The sequence below is a fragment of the Rattus norvegicus genome, chromosome 1 (assembly GCF_021556685.1).
Source record: "Rattus norvegicus strain SHRSP/BbbUtx chromosome 1, alternate assembly SHRSP_T2T, whole genome shotgun sequence".
Taxonomy (NCBI): Eukaryota; Metazoa; Chordata; class Mammalia; order Rodentia; family Muridae; genus Rattus; species Rattus norvegicus.
In genome coordinates, this window is record NC_141534.1 from 146,738,934 (window position 1) to 146,754,148 (window position 15,215).

The 15,215-nt window shown below is 43.8% G+C and overlaps 1 protein-coding gene and 1 non-coding gene across 7 annotated transcripts in view; both read left to right on the plus strand.

The window, feature by feature from the left end:
* The window catches only part of Prc1 (protein regulator of cytokinesis 1), a 21,555-nt gene continuing 6,340 nt past the window's right edge, over positions 1–15,215 (plus strand). For 5 of the 6 annotated variants that reach the window (XM_087557631.1, XM_087557658.1, XM_087557636.1 and 2 more), the window contains exons 1-8: positions 12–129; positions 6,158–6,290; positions 6,631–6,753; positions 10,051–10,284; positions 10,382–10,552; positions 11,862–12,011; positions 12,272–12,419; positions 13,229–13,365. In XM_087557631.1, the coding sequence (XP_087413757.1) occupies positions 119–129; positions 6,158–6,290; positions 6,631–6,753; positions 10,051–10,284; positions 10,382–10,552; positions 11,862–12,011; positions 12,272–12,419; positions 13,229–13,365 (1,107 nt within the window). In that variant the 5' untranslated portion in view covers positions 12–118. 6 annotated transcript variants of the gene reach the window in all.
* On the plus strand, positions 1,662–1,798 carry LOC120100407 (small nucleolar RNA SNORA48). Its single transcript, XR_015655924.1, has one exon. It is a non-coding gene; the product is annotated as a small nucleolar RNA SNORA48 (small nucleolar RNA).

The following is a 15,215-nucleotide window of genomic DNA, read 5'->3' on the forward strand; positions in this document are numbered from 1 at the left end:
CAACGGCTCGAGAGTGGAGACCGACTGAAAGTTGAAGGCTGCCGTGGCTGCTTACCTTCCTCCGTCCCGCGCGTGGGAAGTGGAGGGTCTCGATTCTGGACGGCTCGGAGCATCCGCCATGAGGAGAAGGTGCGGGTCTCTTAGGGGAGGGAGCCACTATTGAGGTGCGGGTCTGGTACCAGGTTCGGCAGCCTGGTTCGCTCGGCTTCAGGCACCTGTGTCTGAGGCTGCGGGCGCTGGAAGCCGGCTTGGGGGCCGAGGCTACTAGCGGGACGAGCAGCGGACCGGACAGCGCGGGTTGACACGCTTCCTCGAGGCCGGGGTGGGTTTGTCTCAGGCCCTGGCGCAGCTGGCGGCGGAGCGCAGGTGCAGCCTCAGGTCCCGGCCACTCGGTCGCTTCCGTGTAAATGCTGAGCCTGTAATGGTGTGGACTTATCATTTCTAAATATAGTCTGTAATCCAATTGCTCGGGAGGCTAGAACAAGACTGATTTGAGTTTAGCCTAGGAGACGTACTTTTGAGACTAGCCTGGGCTAGGTAGCGAGACCGTTCAAAAAGCCCTGAAGTTTTAAATGTATCGCTTTTCTAAATGTCTTTAGTTCCGTGTTTTTACTTGATTTGGAAAGATGACTTGCAAGTTAGCAAACTCAAATTATGGAATTCTTTTCCGGTCGTTTTAAGATTCCTAGGCGGGGTTAGAGAGATGGTTCAGCGGCTAAAAACACTGGCTGCTCTCCAGAGGACCTGGGTTCAATACCCAGCACTCACTCACAAGGCAGCTCACAACTGTCTGTAACTCCAGTTCCAGGTGATTTGACATCCTCACACTCAGACATACATTTAGGCAAAACACCAACGCACATACATACATAAATAGGACCCTCTATTAAAAAGAAACTTACTGAGCACTACTTGGGAGTGCTTGATTTGAAATTTCGATCAGAACGACTCTTTGGGTAAGAGGCTGAATGCCTGTTTTCGAACTTATAAAATAACTTTCTGCAGTGACTGGGTGTCAAGGCTTTAATTTTAAGAATCTTGGTTTCATGATTAATTTTGATCATATTTTTTTACCCCCAGACCCTTGGCCTCAAGAGTCTGGGAAGAGAGTAAAACGCTTAATAAGTAGTATTGTGAAAACAACTTGAGTACAAGGCTAAAGATTCCAGATAATCTCATCCAAGTGATATATTTACGCTCTTCTGGGATTAATGGTGCATTATGAAGACTAGTAAAGTCATAAATTACATTGAAAAGAAACTTGTATTCAAAGTATATTTGGATGTGGTTACCCTCAGCTGTAATCTACAGATGTCAGAAGCCCAAGGCAGGAGAGCTCCAGACATTCTGCCATAAAAAGAATCAATAGGAAACCCAGACAGCTGGGTGAGGTGGCACGCCTATATCCCCACTACTTTCTTGGGAGGTAGAGGTAGGAGGTTCAAGGCCAGACTAGCCCATAAGGGACCCCCCCCCAAAAAAAAAGTAATATACAGTCTTCCAGTATGAGTTCCAGTTGTTCAAGCATCTTCTGCTTTTTTAAAAATTTAGAGACAGTCTTGAGATTGCAGAAGGCCACACCAATCCCTTGTCTTGGTTTCAGATGGATTTGAGATCATTGAGTTTACATCTCAATGTTGTATTTTAAGAAGATGTCTTTTCCCCCCTGGCAGTGGGCAAGGAGACACCATGTTGGCGGTGGTGCTCTCAGGCAGGGCAGAGCAGACGCAGGCCTTTGTTCATTCTAGCTTGGTGCCTGGCTTGGTGGCCAAAGCTGTTTCATGCCTAGGGCACATGCAAAGAAAAAAAAGATGTCTTTTTTATTGTATTTATTTTTTAAGGTAGGGTGATTTTAAAACAGGGTCTGTACACAGCCCTGGCTGCCTGGAACTCCCTGTGTAGACCAGGCTGGCCTCAAACCCAGAGATGCAGCTGCCTGTGCCTTCTGAGTGCTTCTGAGTGTGGGGATTAGAGACGTACACCATCATATATGGTCAAAGCTTCTGGGAGAGCAGCCAGTGCTCTTAACCTCTCCTCCATCCCTCCACCCATCAGCATATCTTTATCTTCTTCATTTCTCCCTCCTTCACGGCTGTTCATTACACGGGAAAGCATAGGCACGGGGCTCATGCCTTAATCCCTGTACAGGTGCCTCTCTGAGGTCCAGGCCAGCCAGAGCTACATGGTGAGACCCTGTCTCAGAAACAAACCAACAAAAAGTGAAAGGACTGTCTCCAATTTCCTATGCTCCTCACTTTCAGATGCTAGCAAGGCCACCTAGCTTCACTAGCATAGAGGATAAAACCATTCCCTCCCTCCCTCCCTCCCTCCTTCCTTTCTTTCTTTCTTTCTTTCCTTCTTTCCTTCTTTCCTCCTCTTCTTCCTCTTCCTCTTCCTCCTCCTCCGCCTCTTCTTCCCCCTCCTCCCCCTCCTCTTCCTCCTCTTCCTCCTCTTCCTCTTCTTCTTCTTCTTCCTCCTCCTCCTCCTCCTCCTCCTCCTCCTCCTCCGTCGTCGTCGTCGTCGTCGTCGTCTTCTTCTTTTGGTCTGACTTAAAATCAACCTAGTGCAATGGGAAAAGAATTTGAGCACTTATCTCTCCAAATGAGATCCATAAATGACTGGTTGTTCAGCATTAGTCATCAAAGAAACGTAAATCAAATCACAAGTAGACACTACTTCACAACCACCAGGATGGCTACAATGACAGAAAACGGCCAGGCCTTGGTGGTCCGGGCATCTGTGGCAGGCCCCTCTGATCCCAGCACTTGGGAGGCAGGCAGAGGCAGGCGGATCTCAGAGTTCCAGACCACCTGGTCTACCGAGCAAATTCCAGAACAGCCAGAGCTGCACAGAGGAGGACTTGTAGGGAAATGAAAGAACAAATACTGGTGAGAAACTACACCCGAATAGACTGCTTATGGGACGAAAGATGATGTAGCAGCATTGGTGTACAGTCTCAATCAGTTACCATGCAAACCCACAATTCCACTGCTAGCATTTACCCAGGAGAAGCGAAAGGATGGTCACACAAACATTTGTACAAGAATTTTGAGGTTTTTTTTTTTTTTTTTTTTTTGGTTCTTTTTTTCGGAGCTGGGGACTGAACCCAGGGCCTTGCGCTTCCTAGGTAAGCGCTCTACCACTGAGCTAAATCCCCAGCCCCAAGAATTTTGAGTTTTATTAAAGGGTTTCATGTAGCCTAGGCTGGCCTCCAACTCCATAAACAGTCAAGGATTTCTCTTGTAATTACTTGTGTGCTAATGTGTGGTTCAGTCACAATTGAGGTCCGAGCTACTCGTTCCACCAGAGTTACAGATGATTGTGATCTACCTGATATAGGTGCTGGGAACTGAGCTCCAGCCCTCTGGAAGAGGAGTATGCACCTTTTTTTTCCTAGACAGCTGTGTGTATGTCCCTGGCTTTCCTGGAACTGGCTCTAGGGAGAAGGTGTCCTGGAATTTACAGAGATCAGACGCCTCTGCCTGCAGAGTGCCTGAGGTTAAAGGTGTGTTTTAACACACCCAGCTCTGAATTGAAACCTCAACACCCACGTGGCAGCTCGTAGCATTTGTGACCTCTTCTGACCTCCTTAGGCACCAAGGCACACACATACATGGTACAGGCATACATGCAGACGAAGCACCCATACACATAAAAACAAATGTGATTGTGAGTAACATGTTCCTAGTTTCCCAGGTAAGACTGTGCACATGAAGGGAACCTAGTATGTAGAAACACCCAGCATCACCCAGCATGTGACTGGGGTGGGGACATTGTTCAGGGAATACTTAGGAAGTTCTGTTGGCTGCACTCTGGAGGGATTGATGGGTTGGAGGATAAGGTAATTGAACTGTTTTCCTGAGGAGAGTATGAGGAGAAGTGGGTATTTTCTTGGGGCTTGAGCAGTGGTTTGTTGTTTTGTTTTGTTTTAAATAGAAATCTAGCTGTCATGGAGTTGACTAGTAAGGATGGACCTTTAAGACCGTAAAAAGACAGTTAATTTGATGAGATGTTAGTGTTTTGACATGGCTAGCTTTTTTGTTAAGGAAGTGAAGTGCAAGAGCCATGCCTCCTTAGGGAAACTCCTTAGTTGGATATCGAGTCATAGAAATTATATTAATTGCATTAATCTGTTAACAGTTCTGAATTGAGTACAGTATATTCTAAATACTACGTGAGTACAGAGATTTCTGAAATGGAGTACAGTACAATCTTAAGTTTCCCCTAACAGTTGTTGGGTTAGTGTACCAGTAAAAGTTTTTAAGCGGGGCTGGGGATTTAGCTCAGTAGTAGAACGCTTACCTAGGAAGCGCAAGGCCCTGGGTTCGGTCCCCAGCTCCGAAAAAAAAAGAACCAAAAAAAAAAAAAAAGTTTTTAAGCACTAGATTATTGTCTGGGTGCTAATGCTATCCACCTAGGACAGGCAACGTAAACTGGGATTTTATGACTAGGGAGAAGTGTTTGAGTGTGAATATATTAAGGTTTGTTTGTGACTATTGAAGATCTTTTGAGGAACTTATGAAGGTCTAGACTGGTATTTCTTAAAATCACTGAATTCTCTGAAACACACCAGTAACCAAAGTGTCCGGCCCCATCATTTGTGGGGATACAGTAGTTGGTTAAATGGTTTATTCCAAGGCCAATGGGTGCTAAAGGGTGGCAGAGTTTATCCAGGCTCCAGTTCTTTAGAGCCAAAGCAGTCTGTTTCCTTGGTGCAGCTAAGAAAAAGGAGAAAACAGTCTATTATTTACATGTTATAAAGGAGATTATTTTTTTGTTTGTTTGTTTTTTGAGGCAGGGTTTCTCTCTGTAGCCATGGCTAAACTGGAACTTGTTCTGTAGATCAGGTTGGCCTAAAATTCAGAGGTCTGACTGCTCTACACCCCTAGTGCAGGTATTTAAGACATGTGCCGCTGCTTTCTGGCTAAAGACACTAATCTAAAGTGAAACTTTCAAAGATTACATACTGCCGGGGTTGGTGGCGCAGGTGCAAGGAGAACCAAAGGGTCAAGGGTCAAGGCCATCCTATGCCAGGTGAATCTCATGGGAAGGGATCACTGGGTTTGACTTTACACTTGCCATAGTTCAGCATAATTAGTATTATTTTATTGTTTTTTTTTTCACATTTATTTGTTAGTTGTTTTGTGAAGTCAAAGGCCAACATGTAGGAACCAGTTTTTTCCTACCATGTAGGTTGCAGGGATTCAACTCAGTCTTCACATGTTGAGCCCTTTGCCAGCCTACCATGTTTTGAGTTTTGGCAGTGTTGTTTGTAATTTGTTCCTTTTCACTGTTGGAGTGTATCGGTCCATTCTGTTGGCATACGACTGTCTCTACTTCCCGTGCTATGGCTAAGTGCTGCTTCTATCCCCACTCAAGTCTTGGCTTCCTTTTTGGTCAACACAGTGGTTTCTCTATGCAGCACTGGCTGTCCTGGACTGACTTTGTACACTAGGGTGGCCTCGACCTCACAGAGATCCAGCTGCCTCTGCCTCCTGAGTGCTGGGCTTGTGGGGTGCATTTGTAATTCCAGCACTCTGGAAGCTGAGGCCGAAGATTCTTGGACTTAAGGCTCAGCTCAGTCTCTGGAGTGTAGGCTTTAAGGGCACAAACCACCATGCCCAGCTCTCCAGCAGCTGTTTTCAGGAGCCTCTCACTAGCAAGCTCTTATGCTAGCTAGGAGTTTATTTTACTGATATTTTGTCTGGTTTTTCTCTTCTAATTTTTTATTTTATGAGTACACTGTCACTGTCTTGCAGACACACCAAAAGAGGGCATCAGATCTCATTACAGATGGTTGTGAGCCACCATGGTTGCTGGGAATTGAACTCAGGACCTCCTGAAGAGCAGTCAGTGCTCTTAACTGCTGAGCCATCTCTTCAGCCCTGGTTTTCTTTTGTAAAGGCATTTGTAATTCAGTATTAGACATAGAAACATTGATCAAAGTCATTGGTTGTTATTCAGGTGAATGGAATAATTTTGCTAGTGTGTTTAGGAAACACGGAGAATGGCTGAGCATTTATTAAACCAGTATGCCTACTCTGAATTTACTCTCAGGGCCACTGGGAAACTACTCAATTTAGTTCCTGAAAATGGTGCTTTTCATTTTGAGGCAGTGATGCTGGGTCTTACAAAATGGTTTTCTATTGATTTTCAGTGAGGTGCTAGCAGACGAGTCCATCGTATGCCTCCAGAAAGCTCTAACTCACCTTCGGGAAATATGGGGGTTAATTGGGATTCCCGAGGAGCAGAGACTACAAAGAACCGAGGTTGTAAAGAAGCATATAAAGGTGAGTTGATTCACACTGCTTCCTCTGCAGGGACAACAGTGGGGATGGACATTATTGGTGGGTAACTTAGCAGGTAAAGTACCCACTGCAACTCCATGATATGAGCCTGGACCTGAGCTCAATTGCCAGAGCCCATATCTGATAGAGGGGATTGACTCCGGGGCCTTTATACTAAAGTATCACGGGCTGGTCCTGATTTTATTTAAAGCCCTTTCTGTAAAATTTGAAATTATGAGGGTTTTGATATTAATGCTAGTTGATTTTGTGGGTTTTCTGCAATGTTTTTATTGTTTTGTTCTCATTGGCTCCAAGTCTTTATCAGCTGTCTTCTCGCCTGTAGGATCTTCTGGATAAAATGATTGCTGAGGAGGAGAACCTGCGGGAAAGGCTTCTCAAGAGCATATCCATCTGTCGGAAGGAGCTGAGCACCCTGTGCAGCGAGCTACAAGTCAAGCCATTTGAGGTATGTGGCAGAACGTAGTGCTTGGGAGATTGGTTTCATTTAGGACTGCAAATCCAAAGCTTTCTTTTTTTTTTTTTTTTTTTTTTCTTTTTTTTTTTTCGGAGCTGGGGACCGAACCCAGGGCCTTGCCCTTGCTAGGCAAGCGCACTACCACTGAGCTAAATCCCCAACCCCTAAAGCTTTCTTATAGGAGAAGGACTAGACATGAGATGTTGAAGTGAAGCAGCTAATATTAGGTTATCAAAACTCCTTGCCATTTTTCTGTTTTATAGAGCTTAATAATGTTTTTAAATTAACTTTGAGGAAAATGGAGGCACAGATGTTTGTGTGGAAAGGGCTGGGGAAACATGGAAGAAATGGGTTAGTTGGTAAAGTCCTCTCTTCACAGCTTTGAGAACTGAGTCCAGTCCTCATAGCCATGGGGAAAAGCCAGCTATGGTAGCATATGCTTGTAACCTTACTGCTGGGGGTCAGAGATAGATTGATCTCTCAAGATTAACTGGCTAGCCAGCCTAGCCTGATCCATAAGCTTCAAACCAATAAAAAAGTTATCTCCAAAAAGAAAACAAAGATAAAAAACAAGGCAGAGGGCTGGAGAAATGGCTCAGCAGTTAAGAACACTCACTCATGCACAGGGGCCAGATTCAGTCCCCAGCACACGTGGTGTCTTACAACTGTCCTGAACTCCAAGCTCCAGCACCCTCTTCTGGCCCCAGTGGGTATCAGGTCCACATGTAGCACACTTAAGACACATGCAGGAGAAAAACTTATACCCTTATAAATTTTAAAACCAATAGCAAAGTGGACAGTCCTAGGGAGTGACCCCCCAGAGTTGATCCATCTGTTCATATACGTGTCCATGCTCCCGTCCACCCTGACAGTGAGTGGGACCAGGAGGCGAGGGTACCTAGTGATAACAAAGAAAGGGAAGCAGCCAAATTCAACTGTTTTGTTCTTTTCCATGCTCGAAAGCTGCATACCCTGAACCAACCAGAATAGGACCTGAAAAGTTGGGCACAGAGGAGCAGGGAAAGGTGGTGGTGACTGGTTCTCATGTCCTGTTTACCGTAACAGGACTGACTGAGCACCGGCATCTGTAGAGGAGTAGTTCTGGCACTCAGACTGCCTTTAAAGGGGAAGGGTGATTCATCCCTGGCAGTCAAGAGCATTCAAGAGATCATGACGTCAGAGCAGTCTCTTGGAATTACCATAAATGACACTGATTTTTACATAAAGTTTCTCTTCAGTTCAGTCTTTTGTTTTTAAATTTTCAATGTCAAAATAGGTACATGAGAAGTTGGTGCACACTGGTACATCTATCTTCCTTAAACATACAGCAGTTTTTAACAATTCTAAATGAAACTGTATTTATTTGTAGGACATAGAATCACTAGTCACTCTAGTTAGTCCCTTATTTATCCACTGCAGTAGAGAAGGATCTACTAAGTTGACATTGATAAGTGGTGTTCATAGGATTTTAATGTATTTCAGCTAGTAAGAACTAGATAAACCATCTCCAGCTAACCAAGCCTTTTCTGGTCGTTGTACCCTCTTACAAAGTCCCCTAGTACCTAAGACAGTCAGATTCATAGAGCCGAGAAGTGGAGTGGACTGGAGTGGGTGGGAGCATAAAGGAGGACCTTTTGCCAAATGAGCAGTTGAGTTTTGCAAGAAGAAATGAGTTCTGGAGGTGAGTGACTGTAGGATTGCACAGCAGTATTCACAATTGCTTCTTCACTTAGACCACATCCTCATAAAGCCACCATACATTTTTTTTAATTGTACAGTTAAGTTATGGGAAATTGTAGTTTACACTTGGTTGTTGTACACATTGCACAAAACACCTTAACCTAGAGTTTGGCCCCATCGTACACACACGTTTAACCTGTGGATTAATACAGAATTGTAATCTAAACCACTGTGGATGCAGTTCAGCCTTAAGGGGGTCTTACTAGCGTCATGTCCTAGTTTTAGTCTCTGGTATTGGCCAGCAAGATGAGTCAGTGGGTGATTGTCATAAAAACCAGAGGGCCTGAGTTCAGTCCCCAGAAGCCATGTGAAATGCCATTCTGTTACTGTCCTATGCATGTCATGGCAACCCTTCACCACACACACACATGTGCTACGAGAGCTTTGGGGTTTTTTGGTTTGTTTTGGTTTTGCTTTTTAGTTTGTTTGACTTTTTTGAGACAGGGTTTCTCTGTGTAGCCCTGGCTGTCCTGGAACTCATTCTGTAGACCAGGCTGGCTTCAAACTCAGGTCCACCTGCCTCTGCCTACCAAGTGCTGGGATTATAGGTGTGCACGGGTCAGAGAACATCTTACAGGAGTTGTTTCTTTCCTTTACCCTGTGGGCTGTGAGGAGCAGATTGTCAGGCTTGACAGCAAACCTTTACCCTCCAAGCCATCTTGACAGCCTGTCCTCAGGTATGAACTACGTAGACGTCAATTTTGTGTCATACTGTCAAAGGTTGCATACACATGATTTTGGTTGGTGTGACAGTGCAGGCCTGTATACTCGGCATGTGGAAACCAGACAGGAGGATACCAAATTCAAGGCCAGTGAGACCATCTCAGAAAATAAAAAGTATTTTCTTTTTTGTTTGTGTAATTTTAGTACTGTATGAAAGTGAAAAACTGTGGTTGAATTAGTACCTGAAATATAGATTGTGCTGAGTGTGTATTGCCTTTGTCCCATTGTAAAGATGAAATGTCATGGAATAAATCTATTGCTAAGTTATAGACCACTGCTATACACTGACAAACTGCAAAGATTTGTATGTAGGGTGATAATTGGGCATTTTGCCATTGTTATAATTTGATCCTCTTTTTTTTTTTTTTTTTTTTTTTTTTTTTTTCCCCAGAGCTGGGGACCGAACTCAGGGCCTTGCGCTTGCTAGGCAAGTGCTCTACCACTGAGCTAAATCCCTAACCCTTCATTTTGCCATTGTTAAAGAAAAAAAATTGGAAAAGGAAGTTGGGCATAGGACCCATGCCAATAACCTGAGCCCCTGAGACAGGAGGTGCAAAGATCAGGACTTTGAGATCTTTCTTGGCCACATACTACAAGTCAAGAGAAAGAAAAACAGACTTTCCCTGCTAGAAACCCTAGGTGACCCTCTTTCGGTCAAGACTAGGCTGGCCTTGAACTCTGAGATCCCCCTGCCTCTACCTCCCAAGAGCGAGGATTAAAGTGTGCATAGCCACGCCAGCTTGAAGTGCTTGCTTTGTCAATCGCTGTTTCTCTTAGTGCTTCCCATCCTTGGCTTTTATTATTAATAATCATGTCGTTTCACAGGAAGATAAAGAAATAACTGTCTTGCAATTAGAAAAAGATTTGCGCACTCAAGTAGAATTGATGAGAAAACAGAAAAAGGAGAGAAAGCAGGAACTTAAGCTACTTCAAGAACAAGATCAAGAGCTCCGTGAAATTCTGTGTATGCCTCCCTGTGATGTAGACAGCACCTCTGTCCCCACCTTAGAAGAGCTGAATCTATTCCGACAACGTGTGGCAACTTTGAGGGAAACAAAGGTATGCTGCCTGCATCATTCATTCTACCCTGAAACTCTTCGACTTTTAGGTGTCTTTAATTTGTTTTTCTTGGTTTTCTTTCTTTCTTTTTTTTAAGGAATCGAGGCATGAACAATTTGTCAACATTAAGAGACAAATCATATTGTGTATGGAAGAATTAGAGCACACTCCGGATACAAGCTTTGAAAGAGACGTAGTGTGTGAGGATGAGAGTGCCTTTTGTTTATCACTGGAGAATATTGCAACATTACAGAAGCTGCTAAAGCAGGTACTGTCTGGTCCAGTTGTGGCGTAGCATCTCAGTCGTATTCATCAATGAAGAAACTGACAGCTTAGTCTTTTTTTTTTTTTTTTTTTTTTGTTCTTTTTTTCAGAGCTGGGGATCGAACCCAGGGCCTTGCGCTTCCTAGGCAAGCGCTCTACCACTGAGCTAAATCCCCAACCCCGACAGCTTAGTCTTAAATAAGGTGCCAGTGTGAGTGAAGAGAATACATAAGCAAACACAAAGAATGGCGTGTGTGTGTGTGTGTGTGTGTGTGTGTGTGTGTGTGTGTGTGTGTGTGTGAGAGAGAGAGAGAGAGAGACAGACAGACAGACAGACATATAAGAGAGGGTCACCTGCAAGTGTCAGTACTAGGAGCTGTACACCTTGTAGAGACAAGCTTTCACTGGGACCAGTGCTCACTTACTAGGCCAGGCTTGTCGGCTGGTGAGCCTTACAGGGTTGTCTGACATTCCGAGCTAAGATGACAGGCTTGCCCTTCCAGGCTCAACTTTTCACCCGTGTTCTGGCAAGCCCTTTACTGACTGCGCCAACTTCTGAGCTCCTGTTTTCCCTTTTTGCTTTTTAGTGGTAGAGATTGAATTCAAACCTGGCAGTCTCATGAATCCTAACCCTGGCCGGCCAGCCGGCCGGCCTGCCTGCCTGCCTGCCTGCCTGCCTGCCTGCCTGCCTGCCTTCCTTCCTTCCTTCCTTCCTTCCTTCCTTTCTTCCTTCCTTCCTTCCTTCCTTCCTTCCTTCCTTCCTTGAGAAAAAGAGCCTAAGCTATCTATTTGAATAAGAAATATAATATTTTTAGAATATTAAGTTAAATTTCAGTTGAAATAGTACTAGCCATTTTAATTAGCCTAATGTTTAATAATAATTCAAAATGTGAACACATGCCTTTAAACCTAAGCCTCAGTGGGCAGAGGCAGGTGAGTCTGAATTCCAAGCCAGCCAGGGCTACATAATGAGATCCTATCTTAAAACACAACAAGAAGTCAAAATTTGAATCCTGTGATAGGTCTGATGGCCTATGGCAATGGCAGCCTTACAGCATATGTGTAGATGGCATGAAAAGATATCTCTTAGCATTTAATCTAAAGGTACAATAGCAATACCTAAACTATACTCCATCCACATTCAGGAACCTGAGTCAAGGTGTAGCCAGCCTGTGCTACATAGAGAAGATGTGCATATGAATATATAAGAATCTCATAAAAGTGCTTTCTCTTCTCCTGGGTCCAGACATTTTCCTGAGAGTCTAGGACAGCCTTTGCTGCCTTAGAGTAACTACTGCCTTTCCTTGTCACAGCTGGAAGTGAAAAAGTCACAAAATGAAGCAGAATGTGAGGGGCTCCGTGCTCAAATCCGAGAGCTCTGGGATAGGCTACAGATACCTGAAGAGGAGAGAGAACCTGTGGCTGCAATTATGACTGGGTCAAAAACCAAAATCAGGAATGCGGTAAGAAGTCCAGTGCATGCTGGGTAAATAGTGCTCTGAGCATTTCTGGGGTGAGTCTAATGTCCTTACTAGCTAGTCTCGAGCCAGCAAAGACATGCTCTTTCTATTTTGGCGCATTTCTTAGATGTCTACTCTTGCAATGTTATAAAGCATGTTGTTGATTTACCTCTATAGGTTCGTGCTGTGATTTTATTTAAACATGGATAGACAAACAAGGGACTAGAAGTATGGATATATAACCTTTGTCTTTTTTCTTTCAGTTGAAATTAGAAGTGGATCGGTTAGAAGAACTGAAAATGCAAAACATAAAGCAAGTGATTGAGACAATTCGAGTGGAGCTGGCTCAGTTCTGGGACCAGTGCTTTTATAGCCAGGAACAGAGGCAGGCTTTTGCCCCTTACTATTCTGGTTAGTACAGAGGTGATGGTCTTCATGTGGCTGCTGCCCTTGAGGTCCTTTACAAGCTGTGACCCTCACCAGGAAGTTCTTATTTCCCCTTGTGAACAGATACGGCCAAACCTTAAAAATATTACCTATTATTATTTTTGATCCAAAGAAAAGGGCACTAAAGCATACATTTTGAGCAGTAAAGAGAATTATAACAGCTAAATGCTTGAGTCTTTGTCTGAACTCAGGAAGTCAAGAAAGGAGTTCCAAGCTGTCTTAAGCTAATCAGAGTTGGAGTGTCCTAACCAAACAGCTGTCTAGATAATTCATGTAGCCCGGTCTCCTACCAGCAGGGCCTAGCATAGAAACAGAAAAGAGAGACAACACACTTTGAAGAATGGTCATCATTTTAGACTGCATTTTAGTCCATCCCAACTACTATGACAAATGTGGATATAATTTTTCTTTTTGTTTTAAGATTTACTATTATTTTATTTATAACCTTGTCATTATAAAGGAGAAAACTTTCCATACTGTAGTGTTAGTTACTTGGAATAACAAACACGAGGGCAATGGTCCTCACTTTCTAATGCTGAGACCCTTTACTGCAGTTCTGCATGTTGTGGTGACCTCAGCCATACAGTTACTTTGTTGCTACTTCATAAAACCTGTAATTTTGTTCTGTTATGAATCAAAGGGTAAATATCTGATATGCAGGTTATATGATATGTGATTCTGGTGAAAAGGGTCGCTTAACCCCAAAAGGGTCATGACCCAGAGGTTGAGAACTGCTAGAGGATTTAATAAGAAATTAAACGTCTCTGTTACAGAGGACTACACAGAAAACCTGCTCCATCTTCATGATGTTGAGGTTATACGGTTAAGAAACTATCATGACGCTCACAAGGAACTGTTTGAAGGAGTCCAGAAATGGGAAGAGAGCTGGAAACTTTTCCTAGAGTTTGAGGTAATAGCCTAGTTGTATCTGTTTTTCTTTGGAGCGGTATTGAAAGCATGCCAAGTGTGTTTGCTCCTATCTGTGATCCCAGCATGTGGAAGCTCTGGAATAGTCAGGAGTTGTAGCCTAGCCTCAGCTTAAAGTGAAAGCCAAAAATTACAATTAGAGAAGTCAGACTGAGGTGAGGAACTGTGAAGCTTACAGCTAGGCCTCTGGTAATCCTTGCTCTGGTTGAAAGCAGAGAACAGTCACAAACAGGTCTAAAGCAGGTTCCCTGGTTGACACACCCACATGTAAGAGGAGGGATGAAAGGGAATCGTGCTCCCCGCAGTTATTTTCTATGCGCTGTACCAGTCAAGCACTATGTCAGCAATGTCTATTATCTGCCCCTAGTTTTGAGTAATGCACCTAATTTATAATGTTATGTGCTCATTGCTATGGATACATAGAAAATAGCAAAAATGAAAAGTTAAAATGGAAGAATGACAAACTTTTTTATGGTACTGAGAATTGAAATCAGGGTCTTTTGCATGTTCTGTCATGCATCCCCGGCTCAGCGTATCGTATTTTCTGGCAGTGCTGGGAATTTAACCCAGGCCTTCACCTGTGTGTGTTTAAGTGGACAGAAGTTATAGGCAAGTAAAGGCTGGTCCTTAGTGCAGGCTTCCTTCTATCCTGCACATACAGACAGATCTTTTAGTTCCAGGCCAGTTGGACCTACAGAGACAAGAATTGTTGGGTTTTTGTTTTTGTTTTTTTTCGGAGCTGGGGACCTAACCCAGGGCCTTGCGCTTGCTAGGCTTAAGCCCTCTACCACTGAGCTAAATCCCCAACCCCGAATTGTTGCTTTTTTTGATTTTGTTGTTTCTTTGTTTTTCTGAGACAGCATTACTCTGTGTAGTCCTGGCTGTCCTGGAACTCATGCTGTAAACCAGACTGGCCTTGAATTTATAGAGATCACCTGCCTCTGCTTCCTGAGTGCTAGGATTAAAGGCATGAGCCACCACCACCACCACAGACATTTTCTTTTTAAGTACTGTAGCTACTGGAAAGTTGCAAATGTTCCTGTAAATAATCCTTCGTCTGGCGGTGGTGGCTCACATCTTAATCCCAGCACTTGGGAGGCAGAGGAAGAAGCCAGCCTGGACAGCCAGGGTTGCACAAAGAAACCCTGTCTTAAAAACAAACAAAACCCTTCCACCCTTGATCCTGTAAGCAACCCTACTTAAAAGCTCATTGGGTCACCTCCTCCAAAAATCCCAAGGAGAAAGAGAGTTGGCAAGAGGAAGGAAGTCAGCAGGAAGGCATTGAGAGTAGCAGGAGGGTGTGAACACATGCATCATGTACATGCATGAGAATATGAAACACTCTTATTTCATAGAACTAATATATGCTAATGTGTATGGTTTCACTTTTCCAAGGAAATGCTAGTTTTCCTGAACCCCAGTGGATGACCTTACGTTTGGCAGGGAATGCCCATGGCATAGGAAATGACTGTTTCTCACTTTTGTGTAGACAGGAATATACAGCTCATAAAAGCATTAAAGTTATCTGGTGAGGAAGAGCCTTGGCAGAAGTAATTGGTGTCTATATAGTAGGATTCTGTTTTTGATGTTTTATGTGGTGTATATGTGTTCATGTGTGGGTGCATGTATACACATGTGCAAGACAGGTTAATATCAGCTGTCTTCAATTGCTCTCTACCTTTTTCCTTTTGAAACACGGTTTCTGTCTGCCCTAAAACTCACTGCCTAGACCAGGCTAGCCTCAAACTCACAGAAAACTGCCTGTCTCTGCCTCCTGAGTGCTGGCTCCCACCTTATTTCTTGAATTCTCTCAATCAGTTTGGAGCCTCTTAC